Here is a 26,298-nt window from a genome sequence, read left to right as displayed (position 1 = left end):
ATCACTCTGTCACACTCTTGAGTGTGAAATATCGGAGAGTTCTGTGGTGATCAACCAACTGGCACTCACCAGTTCCTGGAACTTAGAACTTAATTCTGGCTCCTTCTCTCTGAGTGGTTTCGGGAGACTGCTCCTTTCCCCGGGGAGCTGAACCAGCTCCCAGAGAGGCCATGTCTTTTCAGGGGGCAACAGAGGATGTCCCTGGGCAGGAGCCCTTCCTTCTCAGGAGCTAGTGCATGCTACGGCTCATAGGTCAATCTGAGTTTTAAGGGGTGCTTTTCCTGAGGAAGAAGAGATCTAAAGTTATGTAGAGGCAACAAAGCTTTCTAAGAATATTTTTGGCAGGCTGATAAAGAAGGATTAGAAAAAGAAAAGATACAGGCCCTGGGATAGAGGTGTTAGCTGTTGGGACACCAGCCAGATACTGCTGCTCACAAATTGGGGGAGACAATGGCCTTTACTGTTACTATTCAAAATCCTGTTCACGTTCACTAAAATTATTCTGTTCACTAAAATTATTTCACTTTCAAGGTCCAGGCGCGTCAGGGGTGCGGTGGGGAGGCTGCTGCAGAGCGCCCGGCTTCCCCGCGGGCGCCCATGGGAAGCGTGTCGGTGTGCCACCGGGCAGCCCTCTCCCCTCGGGGCGCGGGGCCGGGAGGCGCGGGCGGGGCCGAGAGCGGGGTCGCGGGGCCGCTCTGCCGGCGTCGCCAGCTTTCCAGGTAGGGACGCCCCCTCCCAGGCGGGCGGGCGGGGGGAGGGGCTGGGCTCCGAGCGCCGCCCTTCCATCTATCACATGGCCGGAGAGCCACAAAAACAACCGCTTCGGTCAAGCCCGGGACCTCAGGCAGGGGACCCCCGGGCTCTCGGGCCAGCCCCCGCCCATGGAGGAGAGTTTTCTTGAATCCTTTGGGAGGCTGAGCCTCCGGCAGCGGCAGCCGCCGCCTCGGCCGCCGGCCCCGCCGCCCGCGCGTGGGACCCCGCCGCGCCGCCCCGGCTTTAGGAAGCACCTCTACCTCCTGCGCGGCCTCCCGGGCTCGGGGAAAACCACGCTGGCCAGGTAATGACCCCGGCCGCCGCCGCCCGCGCCCGCCGCGGGAGCCGGGCCGCCCGGGGCTGCGGGGCCGGGCCGCGGGCGCGCGACGAGGGCAGCCGGCCCTGTGCGGCGGGCCGCGCTCCCCCGGGACGGCTGTCGGCGCTGCGCCTCGCGCGGGCCCGAGGGCACCGGCCTGCCTGCCCGCCGCCGCGCCGGGCCCGGAGCGCGCGGGCCGAGCGCGGGACCGCGCCGCCTCCCCGGCCCGCGGCGGGAGGCCCGCAGGGAGGCTGCTCCAGGACCCGCGGGGCGACTGCTGAGAAACGCGCCGGCCGCCGCGAGCGCGGGCACCGCCACGGGCGGCAACAGGCGCCTCCCGCAGCACGAGCGGGCCGGGCGGGGGCCGGGCGGCGGCGCCCGCGGGCAGCTCGGCGGCTTCGGGCCGCCCCGCGCGGGCTTCGGCGGCTGCGGAGGCGCACAGGTGCGCGGGGGGCGCCGCGGCCGTCGGGGCACGAGCCTCGCCCGCGGCGCCCAAACCCGTGTCCTCGCGGGTTGCGTAACGGGCCGCCGTACCCGGCTGGCGCCGAGCGCGCGGGCCCGCTGCCGGCCGCCACCTTGTCGCCTGCCAGGCCCGCCGCCGCAGCCTCACGCCCGCCGCCCGGCCTGGCCCTCGAGGTTCCAGCACCGCCGACCTGCTCCTGCCCTGGCCCTTGCGGACGTGGCCCGCCCGCCCGGCTTGCCCTCCGCCTCGTCTTCTGGGCTCCTGGGCTTCCTGTTTACACCTCCGTGGCTGCGCTTGGTTTTGCACATGGTTTCGTTTATCCTTCTGTAATGTTCTTGAAGGTAGGGGCCGTATCTGGTCGTGCCAAGCGCAGAGTGTGGCACGTAGTGTGTGTTCAATAGAAGAAGTGGTCCCTTGCCTTCAGAGAGCTTTCCGTCTCACTAGAGAGGCGGCTAGCCCGCGAACCGTGGAGCTGCTGAAGAAGAACCCAGGTAGCCTACGTTCAGGAGCTGGTTTGCATGGTCCACCAAACCGTGGGAGGAGGGTCTGGGTCCTTCGGGGGTGACGGAACTGTGAAAGAGCTGGTGACGTACTGCCACTTTTAATTCGGATTCCTGGCGGATTTGTGGAGCAGAAGCCTTGAGCAAAACAATATTGCTACATTTTCACAGATTCAAGGGCTGGGTGACTGCCCCTACACGTGCGCAGGTCCGGAGGCCTTCTCTCTGTCTGCGAGGGGAGCCTGCTGAGAACCCAGCAGAATTTGGTTATTTTGTGATACAGTCGTGGTGGGTACATCTGTTACCAACCAAGTGTCTTCTGAATTCAGTCCTGTTTAGTTTCACTTTGGCTTTGGTGATCTGTGGCCTATCACACACTGAGTGTCAAAGAAGGAAGTACACGTCTCCGGTCAGATTTTGTCTGTAGCTACTCAGAAGGGAAGCAGTAAGACAGGACGTTGCGTGGAGCTGGACATCAGAAGCCATTTGGACCTCACATTTCTCGTCTGTAACGCAAGTGGGTTGGCCTGGGTAGTCTTTACGGTCCTTTCTGGCTCTAACGTTCTACACTTTCAGGATTTTAATTCCTGGTTGACATTTGGCTAAGCGGAAAACAACGGAGGAGAGACCGGCTTGGTACAGAACCTCTCTCTGGGGACGGCTGACGAGCGCCGGCCTGGGAGTTTGAAGACTGTGCCTTTAGATCCTCCTCGTCACGACATAGCTGGTGCCTGGCCAATCGCCTGGCTTTTCTGGGACTTATTTTCCTTATACGTGAATACTAAGAAGGGATTAGGTGAGATGACTTACTGAAGATCCTTCTGCTCTTAATTTCTAATTGTCAGACTTAAAAACGGTTTGTTAATAATGGCTGGGCAAAGAGCTCTCCCCTTGGAGTCAGTTGATGGCTTCAGATCCAAGCTCTGCCACTCCCTGGCTACGATCTTTGCTCAACTTCTCTGCGCCTCAGTTTCCTTTCCTGTAAGAGGCCATCGCTGCTCTGGGTACTTCAGATGGCGCTTGGGAAGAGTGTATGTGTATGAGAGAACTTGCTAAATTTTAAAGTGCTGTATAAATTTTAAGAGGTATTAGTTACTGCTTAAATTGTTGATCAGCTGAGATAAATCTTCACGGTGTTCCTGGGGAGAAGCGTGGCTCCGAAGTGAAGAAGGCAACTGGAAGTTGACTTGGCGAGTCCTCCCTTTAGGCTGGGCCTTGGCGGTTCCGGGAGCAGAGGAGCCTTGGCCCTGCTTTGGGGGGGGGGGGGGGGGGGGGGGGGGGGGGGGGTTGTGCATTTATACCGAAATCTGGGAAGTCAGCAAGGAAGCAGGACGCAGCTCAGCAAGGAGGGAGGGTGAAATGGTGTGGATGTCACAGGCCAGGGCTCTCAAGGGGCTGCCTTCCCCACTTTTTTGGGGGGCCAGGTCGGGGAGAGAAGGAGAATGGCAAATTCTTAAAAAATACACGTGTAGAAAGTAGTAAAACTGTAAGGCCGTCTTAAGTATCGTTGGATTCTGATAAATTCGTATTTTCTTCATGTTCGTATTTTCTGTGTTTTCCACATTTTTTATAATGACCATGTATTTCTTGAATCAGAAAAATAAAAATGTTTTTCTTTAAAAATTGGAGGAGATCATTTCTACAAATGCAGGTTCATCTTTTTTCCTGCTTAACTTTTATTTCTCATTTGATTAAAAAAATAATAAAAATGTTTTTAAAATTAGGGTATGTCATGTCTTCCAAATCAATATTAGATTTCTATGCTTTTCACCTCTATGTTTTCATAGTTTGAAGGGGCTGGAATGTGGAAACCATCTATTTAAATTCTTTGGACATATTAAAAAACAGTTGGAGTTTTATCTGGTTTAAAATATTTTTAAGTACATGAGAGGACTAAGAAATTAGTGTGTCCCCTAAATCTGTTTTATTACCTCTATTTCATTTTAAAAACATCTCAAAAATAGATTCTTACCATTGACTTGTAAGCGCTGCTTCCAGCAATTCTTCCAGAGGCAGTTGCTGGACAAGCGCGTGAATGTAGAGCAAAGTTCATCACAGTTTTTTTATGATAGGAAGAACGTGAGCCAACTTAAACACTCAAAAATAGAGGGTGGACTTGTAAGTCATGTCATTAATGGGAAGTAGGTGTATATTTGACATGCAAATATATTTGTACTCACACACGGTTAAGTTAAAAAGCTTGTTAACAAAGCTACCTCTGTATATACGCAAAAGTCCCATTTTCTGTTCAAAGAAAGGGAGTCTCCTTATACTCATTAACAAATCTTTCAAAAGGTGGATATCTGTTGATAGTTGACATTAGATAGTGGGATTATAGACTTTTCCCCCCTGACTTATTTTCTCATTTTTCTACAACGAATGTGTATTACTTGTTAACTTTTTAAAGGTGAAAATAGTTTTGTTAAATAACTTGACTAGATAGACTCAAGTTGTGTGGCAAAGCATTTATTAAATAACTAAATAAATGTCATCTTCTCTATCAAAAGGCTTTCCTAGGTTCACTCTCAGTTGGAGATATGCTAGGAAACTTTTTAAATCCACGAGGCAATTGATTTTAATTACTTATGAACTAATTACTAAATATTTTATTATTAGTTTTCATTAATTAGTATACCAACTAGCATAGGTCACTGGGTTCTTCAACACCTCAAGTTCTTTATCCTTAAAATAAAGCTAATGTTCCATAAGTAAGTTTATTGTGAGGATTTAAGATACTGTGGTAAACAATGATCCTATGATTATGTATGTGAAAACACTGTGGAACGCGTGGGCTACATAAATATCAACTATTGTTATTATTCACTAATAAACAATGATAGTATTCACCGAGTGCTTGTAAGACTATTAGTACTTGCTTAGTAAGGTACATACCAAATAACATTAAGAGAAGGAGCCTGCACAAGACCGCCAAATGGGAAGTAATAATCAATACACTACAGTGGGTAAGTAAAGTCTAAGGGGGAATAGCGTCTTATCTGTTGTTGCTGTTCAAGGCCAGGGGAGTCCCTGAGGGTGATTAGAAAGACTGGATAATAAGGGAAGAGATCATCTCTTCCATGTGGAGGTGGTTCTTGAGCTGCCTGGAAGATGGGGAGGATGTGGCTGAACAGAGGGAAGGGATTAGCAACATGAAAGGAGACGGAGATGGGAAAGAGCTGGGTGGTCTCTTAGGCTGGTGAGGAGAATGGCTTGGCTGAAGTGGATGGTTCATGTTAGTGAATGTGTTGGTTAGATAAACCCAAGGCCGGATCATGGAGAACAGTAAAAGCTGGACAACGGGGTACAGAGCTGATAGAAGAAATAAGATTCCAATCCCAAGACTCTCTCACTCTCAGCAGATGATCCAGAACTCTCTGTTTCCACAGCTGAACTGACAACTCACTTGGATCTGCACTTACCCTTTCATCCTCCCTCAATGAAAGCATCTGGATGACCTGTTTACCTCTATGCTTTCTACTCTGTGTGTGAAAATGTCCCCTTTTGGGGCCATTTTAACCATTTTTTAAGTGTACAATTCAGTGGCATTAATTACATAATGATGTGCAACCATCACCACTATCTGTTTCAAAATTTTATCACCCCAAACAGAAACTCTGTACCCATTAAGCAATAACTCCCCATTCCCCCCTCCCCTCAGCCCCTGGTACCCTCTGATCTACTTTTTGTCTCTGTGTATTTGACTCCTCTAGACACCTCATGTGAGTGGAATCATACAATGTTTGTCCTTTTGTGTCTGGCTTATTTCACTTAGCTTGATGTTTTCAAGGTTCATTCATGTTGTAGCATGTGTCAGAACCTCATTACTTTTTATGGCTGAATAATATTCCATTGCATGGATATACCACCAAATTGTCCTTTTGAAATGAAATAGCAACAGTAGAGGGTAGTCTTTCCTTTTTTTTTAGTGGCCGTATTTGAAAAATTGGAAGTTGTCAACCTTATGTCTGTTCCTTGGAATTTCTTTGAATCTTTACGTATCAATCAATGCAAAGTCTGGGAATCACGTTCTAGTACATGTCACATCCTTTGTTCCAGTTCCTTTTGGCACCAGCACAAATGGTTTGTAATGTGGATTCAGTTAAGCACAAAGAATGCTTGCTTTCTTTTCTCCTCATTCATATCTCTGGATAATATGGATTTCCGTCAAGAGAAATACCTTGGGGCCGGCCCCGTGGCCGAGTGGTTAAGTTCGCACACTCCCCTTCATTGGCCCAGGGTTCCCTGGATGTGGACACGTCACCGGTCATCAGGCCGTGCTGAGTCCGCATCCCACATAGCACAGCCAGAAGGATCTACAGCTAGAATATTCAACTATGTACTGGGGGGGCTTTGGGGAGAAGAAAAAAAGATTGGCAACAGATGTTAGCTGAGGGCCAGTCTTTAAAAAAAAAGAGAGAGAAATACCTTTTCATCATGTCTTGGCACTAGAGCTTTCCAAGAAAGTGAAAGGATGCTGTCCTGTTGTGATACAGTGATAAGACAGAGATGGGAGCAATGGTGTACTTTATGACCAATGAAATACGGGAAGCAGTGAGAAGAGGGGATCAATTAGCTTAGTAAGTGGTGAGTAGTTAGACCTCAAAGCACACCCACTGCACAGTGCTTCTAGCCAGCAGACCTTGATGATGGTGTTTTTATTTATGAGGCCAGGGCTCTCATAAAGCAAAGTCAAAATAGAGAGTTTGCAGTATTCCAAGTATATGAAAACAGAGTATCAGGCAGGTGACATCTCAGATCTTTATTCACTTAGGTTTACTTGGAGAAACTGTTAACTTTTTATATTTTTAATGGTTTTCCTAATGTGGGTCCTACATCTCGCCTCTCCACTGCTGAGAGTCCTCGCAATACCTCTCTCTGGGGGTTGCGATGAATGAGAACTATAAATGCTATACATGTTTAACAGTAAGAATATACAGTGCAGTGTGTGTTTATAATCACTTACTGGAAAGGTTGCCCAACTTTACAAGAGAGTCACCACCCCGGCAGTCCTGGAGCCATTGGGAGAGTGGAGGAAGACCCTGCTGAACTGGGGCAATATAATATTACAGCTGTGACTTATGATTAGAGAGGCAGCAGAAATAGAGAAAGAAATCAATAGGGAAGAGTGTTTTCATAGGAAAATCTCGGGAGATGTATAGGAAGTTCCTTAGTGTTCATCTAGTCCAAGCCCAAGACACTAAGCTCTGAGAAGTTAAACATCTTGATCGGGGCTGGCCCCGTGGCGCAGCGATTAAGTTCGATTAAGTTCGCATGTTCTACTTCTTGGCAGCCTGGGGTTCCCCGGTTCCGATCCTGGGTGCGGACATGGCACCACTTGGCATGCCATGCTGTGGCAGGCTCCCCCATATAAAGTAGAGGAAGGTGGGCACGGATGTTAGCTTGGGGCCAGTCTTCCTTAAAAAAAAAAAAAATCTTGATCAAGGTAATGGTGTTGACTTCTCTTTATTTCTAGGCCAGAGTTTTTTCTTCTGTGCGAAAAGGAGAGGCTAGTGGGTGTGACCTGGTGAAAGCGTAATTAGATTGGTTTTGATCTGTTATGTGAAAAAACACTTAAAGGCCCTATTAAGAGGGCTAAGCTTACCTGGATTTCAGCTGTCAGGATAAGGAAGCTACATTTTATTATTTGTCAGCGTTGATGATATGTTTCCTCTGCTATAAAAAAAATGCCAGGAAACTTATTTTCTTTATTAATTTGGTTCCATTGGGGGCAATGGGAGGAGATGAGATTTAGATTTTTTAGTAAGTATTCATATATTTATCTTGATTGTAATGTGTTGGTGAGAGATGTAGTCAACACCCAACTCCTAAGGTGTCTGGAGTCTGTCCTCTTCAGCTCACATGGCAGGATGTTTATAACTCAACACAGGGCCTTAGTGTCCTTATGGCATCTCAATGGACTCTTCTCTATCATGGCGCCATTCCAGGCCCATTCAGACTCTAGAGGAACCCAATAAGAAATTATTTTCACTACAGGTTATCTAAAGATATCTAGGCTGTATGGATTGAGGAAATAGTCTGATAAAGAAAAATTAGTTTAATTTCTAATTGTTCCTTCATAAAGATCTCTGTTGCATCATGCATGTGGCCTGGGGAGAGGGCCTGGGAATGGGGAGGGGAAATGGAGAAAGAAGAGAATGCCCACATTACTGAGTGCAGACTGTATGCCTTTGCTGGCTTATTGGAGCTTTACAGTAACCCTAAGATAGGGTTGTGTTTATTTTATAAATGAGGACGTTAGGATCAGAGAATCAAGCGTTCGATTCTGAGACTCTGGGTTTCATGATACACAAAGTGGTCTCACCAAGGATGTTCACGGACAAACACTCACACCCACTTTTCACAGTTGTTGGGGAATCCTGTTGAAGTATGATTGTATAGCTGGGGTATTTCAACGTTCTTTTTCACTTTTAAGGATATGCCACAGAAAGGGTCTTTCTCTGCTGTCTCGAGTAGCGTCTTTCCAACGTTCTTTGCCCTGTGATTGGACTTTCTTTTCTTCCTTGCATTAGCACCACCTGACATATACTTATTCACTTCTTATCTGTTTCTTCCACTAGCATCTAAGCTTCATGAGATGTGATGTGAGCTCTGTGAGATTAGGAACTTTGTTCTGGTCAGCTCCTCAGAAGCGCTGGCACATAGTAGGCCTAAATCACTAAGTGTTTGATGGATTTGTTAATGCCAGAAGCTTCCTAAGAGTTGGCAGCTCAGATGTCAGCATGGGTCTTGAGTAAAGAACAAAACCAAAAGGGAGATTATTCACATAAAGAGAAATATAAGAGAATGAATGGGCTGTGGAGAATAGACAAGAGGAAAAAAAAAAAAAAGGAATAGAACCACTCGCCCCAGAGTTCTCTTCAATTTAGTGCACAAGAAAACCATCCCTATGTTTTACACGTGAAAGTGTTTGATGTGCCGTCTCCTTCACCCAATAGTTATACTAAAAAGGGATTAAAGGTGCAGCTGCTTTCCCATTTAAGCAGCTGTCAAAAAGAGCCCAACGTGACAGTTTTCCTGTACGCCCACTGTTCTGTTGTCTGTAATTGATTTATGACATTTTGGGAAAACACAGCGAAAAACAAATGAACACTGAGGTAAGTGTGCTTCTGACTTGCCGCTCTTCTGAGCATGGCTGAATTGGCCAACAGAACACAAATGGGGAAACCTGTACCATGGCAGGATTGTCTGGAAGCGTGCTGTTCACATGCGAGATACTAAAAGGCATTTCCGCTGCATAGAGTGAAATGTGAGGGCTCCCTAGGAGTCTGGTTTTGGATCTCATAAACATGCCCCACTTTGGAGGCGTGAGGGGTGAGGGCAAGAGTGAGCAGCAGAACAGACTGGGAGCTCTTCAGTGGAGTCCTCTGAGACACTGTGGCTCGGTGGTACCCATGGGCAGGCGGTGGTTGAGGTCCATCTCTCCAAGAGCGGCGCTCCACCTTGGTGTGGCAGTTAGAGCACCAGGAAGGTCAGGCCACACCAGGCCTCAGGGAGACTGTCCCAGGACGTTTACAGCCACGGCTCCCTCCCCATTCTCTTCAGGCTGTTGGGGTTCCTACCTCCCAGTTTGAAGTTCTCTAGGGGAATTGCAATAACATTCAGAAGTGGGAACCCAGAAGAATCCTCTCTCCCAGTCCCCACTAGGGGGTAAATCTGAGGTTTGGGTCAAATTCTCAATGTACAAAGATGAGTAAATAGAAATTCTCCTCACACAGTTTGGAGCCCAAAAAAAGTTTGCATAATTAAGGCAACAGAGCCTAACATTCAAGAACCATTCATACATTCACCAGATATTTATTGAGTGTCTCTCATGTGTCTGACATTCTTCTAGATGCTTGGAATAGAGCAGTGAGCAAAAGGGACAGAAATCCCCACCTTCATGGAGCATCTATTCTATCAGAGAACAATTTTCTGAAGGAAAGAAGGAAATTTTAAACAGCATCTGCTCTGCTCTGTTCTCTCAAAAACAAACGAAAAAAGATTCTGTAGCTTTTCCCCTTGAGGTCTATGCCCTCAGGAAACATTCCACATGTACACAAGGAGAGGGGCACGGTGACGTCCAGTGAAACTCGTCCATCATAGGGAGAACTGCAAACCACCTGCAAGTCCCTGGAGAAAAGGTGGTGTGTGTACCTTATAGCCCGCAAGCCTAGGGCTTGAGTGTGTAGCTCCGGGACCAGAAGCCGAGGTTTTAATTTAGCTGTACTGCTCACTGGTCTTTTTCCCCACCAGCTTTACTGAGATGTAATTGACATATTGTATAAGTTTGAGGTGTACAATGTATTGATTTCATACATTTATATATTGCAAAATGATAACCAGTGTAATGTTAGCTAACACCCCTATTGTGCCACATAATTACCATTTCTTTTTTGTGGTGAGAGTATTTAAGATCTACTCTCTCAGCAACTTTAAAGTTTATAATACAGTATTAACTATAATCACCATGCTGTACATTAGATCTCCAGACTTTATTAATCTTATAATTGGAAGTTTGTACACTTTGACCAATGACTCCCCATTTCCTCCCTGCCTCAGCCCCTGGTAACCACCACTCTACTCTCTGTTTCTATGAGTTCGACTTTTTTAGATTCCATGTATAAGTGACATCGTACAGTATTTGTCTTTCTCTGTCTGATTTATTTCATTTAGCATAATGCCCTCAAGCCTCATCCATGTTGTTGCAAATGGCAGGATTTCCTCTTTCTCATGGCTGAATAATAGTCCATTCTGTGTATGTATATGTTATATAAATATATAGAGAGAGAGCTATATCTATCTCTCTCTCTATATATATCACATTTTCTTTATCCATTCATCTGTTGATGGCTATTGTGGATAATGCTGCTATGAGCATGGGGGTGCAGATAACGCTTTGAGATCCTGTTTTCCTTTCCTTTGGATATATACCCAGAAGAGGAATTGCTGGATTATATGGTAGTTCTATTTTTAATTTTTTGAGGAACCTCCATAGTGTTTTCCATAGTGGCTGCACCAATTTACTTTCCCACCAGCAGTGCACCAGGCTTTTTTCCACATCCTCACTAATACTTATCACTTGTCTTTTTGATAATAGTGATTCTAACAGGTGTGAGCTGATACCTCATTGTGGTTTTAATTTGCATTTCCCTGATGATTAGTGATGTTGAGTGTGTTTTCATGTACTTGTTTGCTGTTTGTATGTCTTCTCTGGAAAAATATCTATTCAGATCCTCTGCCCATTTTTAAATTGGGTTGTTTGTTATTTTGCTATTGAGTTGTATGAGTTCTTCATATATTTTGGCTATTAACCCCTTATCAGATATAGGATTTGCAGATATTTTCCCCCTTTCAGTAGGTGCTTTTTCATTTTGCTGATTTTTCCTTTGCTGTGCAGGAGCTTTTTGCTTTGATGTAGTCCCACTTATTAATTTTGCTTTTGTTTCTTGTGCTTTTGGTGTCATATCTCAAAATATTGCTGCCAAGACCAGTGTCAAGGAGCTTTTTCCCTGTTTTCTCCTAAGGGTTTTATGGTTTCAGGTCTTATGTTTAAGTTTTTGATCCATTTTTTTTTTTGAGGAAGATTAGCCCTGAGTTAACATATGCTGCCAATCCTCCTCTTTTTGCTGAGGAAGACTGGCCTGAGCTAGCATCCGTGCCCATCTTCCTCCACTTTATATGTGGGACGCCTACCACAGCATGGCTTCCCAAGTGGTGCCATGTCCGCACCCGGGATCCGAACCGGTGAACCCCAGGCCGCCCAAGTGGAACATGCGAACTTAACAGCTGCACCACCGGGCGGCCCCTTGAGTTCATTTTTGTTAGTGGTGTAAGAATGAGGTCCAGGGGGCTGGCCGCGTGGCCGAGTGGTTAAGTTCGTGCACTCCGCTGCAGGCGGCCCAGTGTTGCGTTGGTTCGAATCCTGGGCGCTGACGTGGTACTGCTCATCAAACCACGCTGAGGCAGCATCCCACATGCCACAACTAGAAGGACCCACAACGAAGAATATAAAACTATGTACTGGGGGGCCTTTGGGGAGAAAAAGGAAAATAATAAAAAATCTTAAAAAAGAAAGATAGGGGTCCACTTTCATTCTTCTGCATGGGGTTATCCAGTTTTCTCAACACCATTTGTTGAAGAGACTGTCCTTTCCCCATTGAGTATTCTTGGCTCCCTTGTCAAATATTAGTTGACTGTATATATGTGTGTTTATTTCTAGGCTCTTGATTCTGTTCCGGTGGTCTATCTGCCAGTTTTTATGTTAGTGCCATACTGTTTTGATTTCTATAGTTTTGTACTATAGTTTGAAATTTGGAAGTGTGATGCCTCCAGCTTTTGTCTTCTTTGTCAGGATTGCTTTGGCTTTTTTCAGGTTCTTTTGTGGTTCCATATAAGTTTTAGGATTGTTTTTTCTATTTCTGTGAAAAATGCCATTGGAATTTTGATGGAGATTGCATTGAATCTCTAGATAGCTTTGGTTAATATGGACATTTTAACAATATTCATTCTTCCAATCCACGAACATGGAATATCTTTCCAGTTCTGTGTCTTCTTCAGTTTCTTTCATCAAAGTCTTGTAGTTTTCAGTGTACAGATTTTCGCTTCCTTAGTTAAATTTATTCCCAAGTATTTTATTGTTTTTGATGCAAGTGTGAATGGGATTGTTTTCTTAATTCTTTTTCAGATGTTTTGTTGTTAGTGTTTAGAAACACAACTGATTTCTCTTTGTTGATTTTTGTATCCACTCACTGGTCTTAATTTCCTCATCTGTAACATGGGACTTACTATCAGTACTTATCTCACAGGTGTATTTGAGCATTATAGGAGAACAGTCAAGCCATTAAAATAGTGCTTGGAGCACAATAAGCACTTTGTAAATGTTAGCTATGTTTATTATTATGCTGATAATGGAGTACTACATAGCAGTTAAAAGGAGTGGACTAAATCTATATATCAACATGAATAGATCTAAAAAATATAATTTTCCTTCACTTATTCATTCAACAGTATTTATTGAGCGCCTACTGTGTTTTAGGCAGTGTTCTAGGTACTTGGGAGTCATCAGTGAACAAAACAGAGATCCTGCTCTCATGGACCAAATATGCCAGAGGTGGGGAAATGGATGTAAACTAGAGGGAGATTGTATGTCGTGTTAGAAGGTGAAAAGTGCTGTGGAAAAGGGAGAAGAGAAGTAGAGTAAAAGTATTTGGGAATGCCAGAGTTAAGGGAGAGGGTTGGTTGAATTTTAAGCCAACTAAACAAATATGAGAAAATGTTAACAATTATCAGCTCCAGGTGGTGGGTATACAGGTCTTTGATATATATATGATATCTATATATATGCATAGAAATTTTTTTGCCTTTGTATATGTTTACAGGTTTTTCCTAAAAAATTCCTATAACAACATGAAAGAAAAATGATAATAAGGAGTCTGAAATATGAAAGGAGTTGGCAAAGAAGCAGAAACAAATTTTAAAGGAGCTAAATGAGATATATATTTTTTAAAGAGACTCTAAAGTAAATGTTGGAATTTTAAAGTCCGCTAGAGATAGAGATGAGCAGAATCACAGTGCAGGAACTCAAACAGTAACATAGAAGACAATGTGAGAATAAATATAACTGAATAGAATCAGAAAAAATATAACCAAAGCAACAATTACAGATACAGTAGAACATATTTCTGAGTTGAAGACCTAAACAAAAGTGTTAAATAAATTCAATACCAAGACATATCCTGGTAAGACTGCTGCAGAAGCTGTTCATTAACTACTCCTACTTCCTTAGTTCCTTTTTGTTAGGTGTGGCAATGTGCCAACTGTAAAACTATGTTTTCAAGTCTCCCTTGCCTCTTCCTGCTATGTCAAATATAAACTCGAATGTGGAGCTGCAGTGGCACCCTGTGCCCACCGGGAGGCGCAGAATGGAAGAATGAATGGATGGAAGCCGCGTGCTAAGAGATGGCAGACACATGTTTCATGTATACTTGTGGGAAAAAACAAAGATGGCAGACGCTTGGTTCATGTTGACCTGGGTCCATGTATACAGCCTTGGATTCCACCTCTGGATTTTTCACATATATATATCTATATATCTATAGATACATATATGTATAAATTTTTAAAAAGCCACTGTTATCTGAGTTTTCTGTTGAATGCAATTGAACCCACTTCTAACTGAAACAAACTTGAACTATGAACATCTACGGGGAGGGGTTGTAATCCAATAATTCTCTTCCAGCCAACTTGCTAATGTGTGCAGACCACAGAAGGGCTTTTTCAGATCTGCAGGAACTCACAAAGTGTGTACCACCCGTGTGCCCTGACTCTGTATAGACTGGGGGTGAAATTCTGGCAACACCACATCCACGTTGTGTAAATCTGGACCAGTTATTTAACCTCTTGAACACTTAGTCTCTTTATCTAAAACTAGAGAAAACAGTATTTACTTTATCAAGTTGTTATAAAGGTTAAGGAGAGATAATATATGCCAAGCTCTTGTTTTAGTGCTTAGCACTCTTAAAAAAAAAGAAAATTTATTGGAACAACAACTGTAGCCCACCATGAGAGGAATGAAAGACATCAAGAAGCGAGTACCTTTTTATTTGATATTGTTCAGAAATGTCTCGCCAACAAAATAAGTATAAATTTTATATAGGAAAGATTCCCAACTACTGAATATAATCAAGAAAATGAGAAAATACTGAAAAAGCAGATAATGAAGAAGAACTTACATATCAAGCTTAATAGAACACAATAGGAAGTCCAATAACAGGCCTAATAATTGTTTATCATTTAGTCTATAATAAAAAGTATTTCAAAACAATGGGGAATTTATGAATTATTCAGTCAATGGTTTGAGGATAACCAGGTTACCACATGGAAAAAAACAATGAAGTTAGATCCTTAACCGATGCCACATACCAAAATAAAAGTTTAGATGGCCTGGGGAGTAAAATGCAATGGAACGTAGATGAGCATTTACGTAGAAAGACTGTTGTAAATGTATCATCAAAGGATGAAAGTAGAAAATAAAAGATGGATACATGGGACTAGAAAAATCTCTAAAAATTTAGACTTTTATGTTAGAATTTATTATAAACAAAGTTAAAAAGTAATTGATGTACTCAAGAATCTTACATATTTAATAAGAAAGAGATACACCTCCCAATAAGGAAGTTTTATTAACAATCAGACAAAGGACACGAAAATGAAACTCACAAAAGAATATCTCTAATTGACCAGCACACATAAGAAAAAATATTTAATCTTGCTAGTAATCAATTTAGTTTGTCCCCAACAAACTAAATGCCTAAAACTATGTCATAATCATTAAAAATAATGTTATATAATAATATTTCATGATGTGAGAAATAATTGCTATGGAACTAAGTTTGGTGAAAAGTTGGTATGATCTGTATTGTGTTTCTATTTTTATGTAACAAAACACAAGATGGAACAAAAGAAATTCTCTCTACCCACCTACCTCTCTCTCTCTGTCTCTCTCTCTCTCTCTCTCTTTCTCTCTCGGAAAGAAGATCAAAATGTTAATTATTTTTAGATGGGGGAATATATTTTTTTTCCAGTTTTCTGTTTCAAAATATCCTGCAGTGAATGTGTATTTCTTTGCTAACTAGAAAGGAAAAGCAATATTTTTAAGGTTTGTGTAGACAAAGACACTGGAGCCAGCTTGAAGGGTCACCTGCTGGCCAAATTTGGGACAATTTGAGCATCATAAAGAATAAGGATGGTAAGGATTATTACAAGGGGAGGGGAAGAAAGCTCTTCTTTACAAGACAATGCCACCTAGTAAATACAGAAGAAACTACATAATGAGAAAATCAATATTCTGCATTTCCCGGTGTAATAATCGATTCAGGCAGTGATCAGCAATGACGGTAAAGATCATTGAGGGAAAGATTCTTGGGGAGCAGGATACATGGGGTCTCACAGTTTCACCTCCCCCTCCCCATTACACAATATCACAAGGGAAACCATGTACCTTTACAATGGAGCCATCTGGCTGACACCACCATTTAGCCAAGCGATCAAACTTAGCCTGCTGGTACAAACTGTCATTATGTGCAATCAGAAGTCCACAAACATCACCTCTGTACTTTCCTTCCAAAAATGTTTACCCTGGATCTAATCCTGAGGAAACAATCAGCCAAACCCAGAATGTGGGTCATTCTCAAGCCAAGTGACCTGGACTCTTCATAAAGTGAAACCAAAGAGGGCATAAGGACAGTTCCAGATTAAAGGACACTAAAGAGACATAAAAACCAAATGCAGTACTTAAACCAGTGAAAGATATTATTGGGACCATTGGAGAAATTTTAAAATCTATTAACATTAGCTATTATAAGTTAATGTTAATTTTTAGATGTGATAATGGTATTATGGAGGAGATATTCCTCTATATTCCTAGGAGATACCTGACAAGGAATTTAGGAACAAAGGGTCATGATGTCTGCAACTTATTTTCAAATGGTTTATCAAAAATACATGTCAGAGACATAAAATAAGTGAGGCAAAACCTTAACAACTGGTGACTGTAGATGAAGGGTAAGAGGTGTTCATTGTATTATTTTTCAACTTCTTTCTATAGGTTTGAACATTTTATAAATATAAAAGGTGGTGGGGAAAAACAAGTTGAGGTGAAAATAAAAAGGAGAGGGAAACGTATAGAATAAATGACACTTAAGGGACATGGCGACCAAATGCAACATGTGGCTCTTGTTGGCTCTTGATTCCAACAAACCAACTGTAGGAATACATTTATGAGACAATCAGGGAGATTTGAGCACTGATGAGATATTTGGTGAAATGAAGTATGAGGGAGTGATGATAATTGTTGAAGTAGGGTCGTGGGTACATGGGAAATGGTTATATTATTCTGTTTATTTTTGCATGTTTGAAAATTTCCATAATAAAAAGTTGGGAGTACAACTCAAAATTACATAGTTGGACTTTGTCAGTGAGTGAGTGAGTGAGTGACTAACATATCTAAATATATTTTCATGGTTCTCTATTATGAAATAAACAATTACACGGAAGAAGGATAAGTTGTGAAATCAAGATTAGTACCTGAATTTCTCTTACAGTAGTGATTTTAAGTGAATTTGGGGGGAAGCTGGGGAGGTGAAATTTATGTGGAAGTAATTGTCTTTCTATTTTTTCCCTTTTCTTTTGTTTTCATTCTCTCAATTTCCCTAATGCATGAGACTCCTGACCACCATAAAGAAAGCTAGAGCTGGGGCATTATCCTCATCACTTCTGAAGCTGATGGAATGGTATTTATTGCTTCCACTTAAGTTTGAGAATCTCAAGATTGTCTGTTGAATCAGTTCTTTGTTTAGCTAGGCAAGATTTTATTGTCCTGCATATTCAAGATGCTACGTGGCTGCCAGTGCTAATTGAACATCAGGGCAAGATAAAACGAGTTTTTGAAGGGATGATCATTCAGGGGGATCCTGCAGACCCCCCCTCTCCCAAATCCCATCAGAGCTGAGAAGCTGTATAGGCGAAAAGCTCCTATTTCTGCCTGCCCGTTTGTTAGGAGGAGCCTGAAGGCTGCAGTCAGATACGTCTCAGGAAATGGTGGTCCTGAACAATTTCCCTTTTACTCTAAGGTAAAATTTTGCAGTCAAGAAGGGCAGTAGTTTTTTTGTTGCGTTTTGTTTTTATTTTCTAGAAAGGGATAGGATTCAAATAAAATGTGAATTGGACACTCATGCCTTAAAGCTTTTTTAAAACAAACATTAGAGAGTATTAACTTCAAATAGGTAACATAAACCATAAAGAGGAAAACAAGAGTAGAAAAGGCTCTGTTTATGAAAAGAAAAATTCAACTCTGAAAATGGTGAAAAACCCAAACAAAACCTATGAGTGGCAGACTTAAGAGGAAAACCAGTGAAACCACGTTTAGAAGGGATATCAAATCTAGGACCAAAAAGAAAAAAATCTTAGAACCAATATCCATAGTTTCTTAACTTAATACACAAAAGATAAAGAAAATAAGTTATACACTATTATTTAACCTCTGAACGTAGCTTTCAGTATTTAGACTAGATAATATTGATGGAAATACTTTAAAAAGTGTGTTCACAAATATAAAATAGACACACCTGAAAATGCATTTGGTGCTGCCCTAGATTTTTCTGATGTGTCTTTACAATAACTGTTTGCATTGGGGGTTGAAGTTTGGACTTTTGATTTGGGTCTTTCAGTTTGAGTATCTTCGAAGTCAGATAAAAGACATTTATATGGAAACTATGCAAATATGTTTCATCAAATCTTTATACTTTTCTTTCATGTCACTTTATAACTGGTAGATTTAAAATGGCCACACTTTCTTGCCACGTCATCCATCCTTTGTTTTCGTACCCCTTCAGTGTGGGCCAGCATAGTGCTGTGCTTTGACGAACAGAATGGGTGGAAGCCTAGCAGCTTCCACTCTTGCCCTCCTGAAATACTGTTTGTGAGGAGGCCTGGGTTAGCCTCCTTGAGGATGAGACACCACGTGGATCGACAGCCAGCTGGCAGCCAGCACCACTGCCATGTGAATGAGGCCTCCCTAGACCATCAGCCCCGTCACTTGTCAGGTGACTGTGGCTGCCTGAGTGGTCCCAGGCGAGACCAGCAGAACTGCCCAGCTGAGCCCAACCCAAATTGCTGGCCCACAAAATAACTTCAATCTGTTTCCACACAACAGACTTCTCAGTATCTGAGGATAACTACCATGATCACTTCTATCATCTGCTCTCAGCTTAAACACCCCACATGCCTTTGATGATCTTTGCTCATCTGACGTGGCTGTTTTCAGACCTTATATTTACCTGGTCACTCTTCTCTGGATAGATTCCAGCTTGCTAACTTTCTCTTTAAGTTGTGCAGCAGTCAGAATCGAGAAGTGCTTCAAATACGATGTGCCACTTTTAACGCATAGTGTCTTTGTTCTCGTTTTTCCCTAAAGCCCCTTGCTCGTCACAAGCCCTTTGGCGTTAGCTTCTTCCTCTTGCCTCCTGTGCTCTTAGCTCCTTCCCCAAGAGGCAAAGTTCTCCCCATCCCTCAAGGACCAGGTCAGACGTGGTCTCCTGTCAGCATGTGTTGTTCCCAACCCCAAGTTCTTAAGTATGTCCCTCGTTTGTGCAGCCCTGTGTGTTAGGCCAGACGTGAGGGTCTGGCTCCTTGGCTTGGCTGTGAATTCCTTGAAAGCACCTACTTTATTTTATTTTTGTACCTTAACACTTCATGTAATGTTTGGCACATGCTGAGTGCTCAATAAATGTTTAATGAGTTGGATAATTATCTAATATTCTCTGGGTATTAAAATATACTATCTTCTGGTCCACATTTTCCCACAAAGCTATCAAGAAAGACTGTCAGATTCCTGTTGAAATCAAGATTTAAGATTACGTCCATTGACTTTCCCTGTTTACCACCACAGCCCATTCAAAAGAAAATGTATTTAGTTTGCAATTACTTTTCCAGCTATCCTTGCTGCTTTCTTTTTAGATGTAATCAAGCCTTCCAAAGAATTTTGGCAGAGGTGTTTATTTGTTTCCTCTTTCTGAATGTGGTCACTTATTTTTGAAAAGTGAGGCATTTGCTTTATTTTTGGTCTTTCTCTCTCATGCATTGCCATACTCTCTAATTCGCTTGCAGTAATTGCAAGATTACCTACACAGTCCAATGTATTTTACTACGGTGGCCTGTAAGCAGTCTGGGTTGGTAAATTTGACCTCATTTGTTATTATTATTAATAAAATAACAGTACTTTACATTTGTAAAGTGCCTTTCTGTTTGCACAATGTTTTCCCATACCTGCCTATTTGAGCCTCACTAGCAGCTCTGTTTAATAGGTAGTGATTATTATCTGTGTTTTTCAGTCAAGAAAATAGCTTAGAGAAACAGATCACATGACTGGACAGTGGGAGAGTCAAGAACTGAACCCAGGTCTTTCAGAGCAGCTTAGGTGCATGATATCGGCAGCTCCCGAGCCTTGTGTTATTTTTTTCTTTCCCGATAAAAGATAATTCTTCTTGATGGAGAACAAACCACAAAGAGTTGACTAGCTCTGCTTTCTCTGCATTTCCCACTCTTGTCATTCTCCAACTTTTTTCCCCTCCAACTCTTAAATATCCTTTTATTCTGAGCAGGGCCATTGGGCCGTATATTCTTTGCCTGTTGCATTGGTTGTGAAGTTAGAATCAGCCCATGAGTGCTGGGGGAAAAGGAAGAAACGGACACTCGTGTCAGGTGCTGCATTCGGTGTTTTCGCACGTGACGAGATCGTCATCATAAGCTTGCGGGACAGGAGACATCATTCTCCATCTTCACAGACGAGGAAAGGGGGCTCAGAGATTTGCCCACCCACTACCTGATGTAATATCCATCTTCTCCCCAAAAATAGTCTGAATAAGGATTTCAAGTAGAAACACCTCTTTAAAGTTATTTTGTGCAGATCTTTTTTTTTTTTTTTGCTTTAAAGGGGGGACTCCTGATGGTTTTTCTTTTTTCTTTGATATGTTCAGATTTAGAGAGACTGACTGAGGTTTAGGAAGGCATGGCGAATGTTGGGTCTATCTCTTTCCTTCTCCTGTTGTGCTTTTTTCCCTTTGGTTTAGGTCACGTTAAAACATAAACATGTTACCTAATAGGGGTAGCACACACATCACTTGTCTCCATTTCACACCTCAGCAAGAACCAGTTTCTCAGACAGGTCCTTACACAGAACTGAGCTCCAGGGAGATGGGCCCCAAGAGAGGTGAGAGTTTACATGGCAGAGGAAAGGGCTGCAGCATGGGGGCATGGCACCAGTGGGCAGGTCCCAGGGGAGGGCAGTGGGGCATCACAGAGGAATGGTGACGAGGACGGGTGCTCACAAGGGAAGACTGTCATCACGCCCTCAACTCAGCCTCCAGAGTTTCATGCACAGTCAGTCCTGGTTGCTGCAGAAGTCAGAGGCGGGGAGCAGCACTTCTCAGTTTCAAGAATGGCAACGCACACACTGCCTCTCAGCCCTCTCCTGCCTCCTGTTAAGGAGTCGGACCTTCTAGAGATAATGAGCATCTCTTTTTAAATTGAATTTCAACAACTCAAAACCTGGTGGTCTCGTGATTATAAACCGCTAAATGTTAGAGATGGAAGGAAATAATTTCTATTATGACAGTGCATAGTCATAAAATAACCTCTTATTTCCCCACTTTCCAGACAATTGCAACACGACTTTCCCAGGGCCCTGATTTTCAGCACGGATGATTTTTTCTTCAGGGAAGATGGTGCCTATGAGTTCAATCCTGACTTCCTGGAGGAAGCTCATGAATGGAACCAGAAAAGAGGTGACAAATTCCTTTCAAACTCCTGGGAAGTCCTATTGTGCACATAGATTGTAGCTGCTGCAGAATGAATGTTTTATTAAACTTTAATAAGTTCCCCCATTTCTTCCCCCCAAACAGAATGCCAGAGCAGAACCTCCCTAGATTCCAGGAAAAGGAATTATTGCTAATGGGTTCTGAAATAGGTGGCATTAAAGTTGTGTAATGAAGACGTCTGTGATAAAAATGAAATATGGAGTACGCTCACCCTTCTCTCTGATTGTCGCATGTTGTTCACTGTTATATAACATTGTGTTGCAGCCAGAAAAGCAATGAGGAATGGCATATCCCCCATTATTATTGATAATACCAACCTCCACGCCTGGGAAATGAAGCCCTATGCAGTCATGGTAGGAAGAAGTATCATTCTGCATTTTCAGTTCTGGACATTTTGTGAGAAAGTTGAAACATTTGTTCTTTCCTCTTTTTCTGATCTTCCATGACCTCATATTTATTAACGGTAGTTCTCTCAGGTAGCAGGTAAAGAGGTTTTGTTTTAGTGTTTCTCTGCTGTTCAATGGCTGAAATTTGCTGAGATGCTAATATCTCAGAGTACAGTTTTAACATAGTCCTTGGTCTGAAGTCTTGATAGCTCTTCTGTCTTGGTTGTTTTCCTAAGAGAAGGCATACACAGGAGCCCCTGCTGAAACTTGCAGAGCAGTATGGGACTAGCCGGTGCTACCCGCAGAGGTGTAGCTTACGTTAAGATGACATTCTGTCTCCAGAAGCTGAGGATTTCAGGACTGTGTAGTGTGGCTGCACGGGAGTTCCAGGACAACAGAATTTTTTAGTTTAAAAACAGATTTAGGATTAAGACTGTAACCCTATTAAGATACCAGCGTACAAATATAAACACATAAAGATAACTCAGTTCTCTACTGTAAGAATTAATAGAAAAGAACAGTAAGATGAATAAAACAGTATGCACATTTTTCTTTAATTTTGAAATTTTGTCTGATTTCTTTTCAGACATACTTCATCTCTTATGCTAATAAGTTTTCATTCCCTATTGGGTACAGAAAGGATTAAAGATCTAGAAACATACAGGGGCAGGCAGAAGACAGCTGAGTACTCTACTCTTGTCACACTTAATCCCCACTTGGTTCATTGTAAAGTGAGTATCTTCAAAACTGGGCTCATGGCAGTCTATTTTTAGGCTTCTTTTTAAATTTTGGGCAAAATAGCTTACCTCCAGGTGTGCTTTTCTCTAACTCCACTTTCATCAGTGTTGCTGAGGCCCAGATCATGGGGCCGTGGTGAATGTAGGGAAGGAGGAGCATCAGCACTGAGGTGACTCCAGTCACAGAGGGCAATGAACAGGGATGCGAAGAGCCCAATTCATTCCGGCTTAGCTCAAACCCAAGAGTAGAGGTTAAGCTGAGAGTGGCTTAAGGGAAGTCAATAAAATTTACTTTTTATTTTCTGGAAATGTACAATCTTTTTCAGCCATCCACAGCTATTAGTAAGACCCAGCAATTAATTTCCGTATATGATATTTGAACCTTCCTTAATTAGAAGTGTCCATCTAAAGAATGAAGAGGAAATCTTTTTACTTAGCTTTTTTCATTCTGTATTTTATAACACAATAATAATAGAAAGTTCAGTTTGAAAGAAAGTAATTTATGAATGCAAAGCATATCTGGATGTTTATATGGAAGCTGTAAGTTTCCTAAACTCCAGGAAACGGGGCACAGTGCACTGAGCCAAACTGTACGCAAAGCAGGGAGAGCTACTTTTGGAGGGAAGAGGCGGCACAGGATGTGGAAATCACTTTGATTTCATAAGCTCTGTTCCTATGGCGCATGCTCTTTCTCAACCAAGGCATGAGGAATAGGACAAGCGTTGGACAGAAGTAAGTCTATGATAATCATAAATGGGACTTCGAGAGGCCACTGAGTTCACTGCTCATACCTGTGGACGGGATACTTTAAACTAGTTCAGCTATCTCTTTTTTAAAATGTCCAAAACAAAGAACCTTCATAATTTTCCTACATAGTAGATGAAACTGTTCAAAATTTATCACTGGGAATCATAATATAATCTGAGAGAGGCTAAGTATGGAATGAACCAACTGTATTTATTAAGATAAACTAAGGCATTGCATTACTGGTAAAACAAAAGGAAATTTAGAAAAGATTTGTAGTAAATGTTAAATGGCAGCATAAACATTCCCAAACATACATACCATGTCTTCAATGTTTTATGTACTTTTGAAAAATCAGGCACTTGAAAATAACTATGAAGTTATATTCCGAGAACCTGACACTCGCTGGAAATTCAACGTTCAAGAGTTAGCAAGGTACTTCTTTGTCTTTCTAGTTCCTCATTCTGTATCCTGCTGTTTTCAGGTATTTCAGACCGAACAAAAGAATCTTTTCAGGCTGGAAATGGACATGGTAGTTTTCAGGCCAGAAATGGTAATTCTTGGAAATTGATAACTTTGGAATTATTGATGTGAGACTTTAGTTTTGGGTCAGTTGTCTAATATAATGCTAAATGCTAAAAACTAAAATCTTGGCTTGGACTTGGTCCTTTAAAAGGACACATTTAACATTTTGCTAAAATGCTTCTTCATTAATGAACATTTAAAAGCACTTTCCTCTGCATGGGATTGCACATGTCAGTGGTGTTTTTGCATTTAGGCTAAAGAAAGATCTTTAGATGTTGAATTGTCTGTGGTTCATTTACAGTCTAGATGCTGCTTCTAATTTATAAAGCAATCAATGTCCAAATAATACTAACTTGTTGACTGAATGCATGGGTTATGATATTCACTATCTGTGCTATTTGATAATGTCAATGATTTAAAGTAAGCAGTGAGGTCAGAATGTACTTTTTAGGAATAAGGCTAGTTCACCTTATGGTTACAAGCAGCTAATGTTTCTAATGTGGGTTGTAGACCACCCCCACCAGAACTGCCTGAGGTGTTTGTTAAAATTCTAGTTCATGGACCCTATTCCATGGTTGGAATATCCGGCAATTAGATTTCTAACTGTATCCCCAGTTGATTGTTATGCCCACTAGAATTTAAGAAGATTGTTTTAATAAGCATCTAGAAGTATCTGGGACTGGTTGACATAAACTGATGATAGATAAATGCACGATCAATAGGCAAATATATAATATTTTTACGGTCTTCTTCTATGTCTTGAAGCACAGAGTTGAGATTTCCAGAAACGACACATTTTTGAAGCTTTAGCTCTTTGCCAGGCTTAGGGTAGTCTGGGGGTGTGCAGGGAGCATGAAAAACAGGAGTGGAGCCTGAAAGGTAATTGCTTAACAAGACATGCTTTTGTCAGAGTTAAATCCTGAGACTAGGGAGTGTATCTATGTAATAACACAGGACTTGTAAAATACAAGTAACTCATTTTGATGTACTGCCTTAACTGTTTGCATTTTTTTCCGTGTAGAAGAAACATTCATGGAGTCCCAAGAGAAAAAATACACCGAATGAAAGAACGGTATGAACACGATGTTACCTTTCACAGTGTGCTTCATGCAGAAAAACCAAGCAGAATGAACAGAAACCAGGACAGGAATAACGCATCCCCTTCCAACAGTGCAGGATACTGGAATGCCTACGCGGAGTTTCCAAACCGGAGAGCTCACGGCGGCTTCACAAACGAGAGCTCCTTCAACAGAAGGGGTGGCTGTCACCATGGATATTAGAGGCCTGACAGGCATTCAGAATCTTCCTAAATTGGTTTTTACTTCAATTTTTGGTATTTATTCTTTGTTCAGTTTTACTGAGAGCTCTAATTCCAGTGTAAATAGTTGAACCCGAAAGTTTTTGAGCAGAAGTCTTCATATTCACCTTCAACAAGCATTCGTTCAAGTGATCCTGTGTGTGTGTGGTCTGATGCTGGGAATTCTGCAGGTTTGATTAAACAAAGTCACTTTCTCTAGGGAAAGAGTTAATTTGAAACTGAAACTTGAGAACATACCCAAGAACATAATCACTCACATAGGTTCATACATGAAATAAAGTGTTTATAATGTATATAATCTTCAGTACCATTTCTCTGAAGTCATCTATTTTTTCAGGAACTTCAGCTCCATCGGGGAAGCTGGAAAGGTGAGGAAGTGAGCAGGACAAGCTTTAGTGCTGTTGCTGCTTTGATAATCTATGTCTCCCAAAATGTGAGGGGTGTGGCTGTAAAGATGATGTGGATTTTCTTTTAAAATGAATATGCTAGTAAGTGTACATCTAAGGGAAGAGTGTCCTTCAAATTGGACACTTTGGGAAACTATTCCTTTATTCTGGTGATGTATCATTGTTAAAAATGTCTGTTGAATCCTTCCTCATAGCTATACAGCTACTGAGAAAAATCAGTGACATCATTTAAAATCACATCTTGTGTTTTAAACTACCAATTTACTGAACAGGATTAAACCTGAGGAACTTTGGCTGTTGTGCTAATAGTGTAAATAAAACAAGCTTGCCTTTATAAAACATCAATTTTTAAACAGAATAATTAAGCAATTTTTAAAATTATGCCTATAAACGTGTGTAATTAGTTGGCAGCCCAAGTGTTCGGGAGTGCGAGGAGGCAGGAATCCCAGGATGCAGCTCACACAGGGAGACGTAAAGGTCACGCTCAGTGTCAGGGGAGCAGTCTTGGTGTTTTATGTGGCATTTTTTTAAGACAGTAAAGTTCTACCACAACTCTGGAATGTCCCAATACTGAATTTATGAATCCAAATGAAATCTCAACAGGTTGGAATCAGATTAATTTGGGGTGAGACCGAGATAGACAAGACCATGTAGGATGTATGCTTTCTTTCTTGTTGGCCAACAGCTTCTTTCTAACGTTCTGTGAAGTATTATTTTAAGTGTCCTATATTATGGTGCTTTTACAGTTATTAAAAATTATATATGGTATTGCTTTA

General features: G+C 42.1%; 1 protein-coding gene and 1 non-coding gene across 6 annotated transcripts; both read left to right on the top strand.

Moving 5' to 3' along the window:
* The first annotated feature begins 549 nt into the window (after positions 1-549).
* On the top strand, positions 550-26,298 carry N4BP2L1 (NEDD4 binding protein 2 like 1). 5 transcript variants are annotated; one of them, XM_070239490.1, is made up of 5 exons: positions 550-719; positions 21,245-21,372; positions 21,670-21,758; positions 23,631-23,707; positions 24,819-26,298. In XM_070239490.1, exons 1-5 carry the CDS (start codon positions 598-600, stop codon positions 25,075-25,077), a joined length of 675 nt encoding a protein of 224 aa, XP_070095591.1. In that variant the 5' UTR covers positions 550-597; the 3' UTR covers positions 25,078-26,298. The 5 variants fall into 5 exon arrangements, with proteins under 5 accessions (XP_070095591.1, XP_023477704.2, XP_023477705.2 ...); XM_023621936.2 differs by lacking the exon at positions 550-719 and adding an exon at positions 751-1,057; XM_023621937.2 differs by lacking the exons at positions 550-719; positions 23,631-23,707 and adding exons at positions 768-1,057; positions 23,757-23,825.
* Positions 8,997-9,127, top strand: LOC111768724 (small nucleolar RNA SNORA16B/SNORA16A family). Its single transcript, XR_002801194.1, has one exon. It is a non-coding gene; the product is annotated as a small nucleolar RNA SNORA16B/SNORA16A family (small nucleolar RNA).

This window comes from Equus caballus, chromosome 17 (genome assembly GCF_041296265.1).
Source record: "Equus caballus isolate H_3958 breed thoroughbred chromosome 17, TB-T2T, whole genome shotgun sequence".
NCBI lineage: Eukaryota > Metazoa > Chordata > Mammalia > Perissodactyla > Equidae > Equus > Equus caballus.
This window is presented reverse-complemented; position numbering and strand designations above follow the sequence as displayed.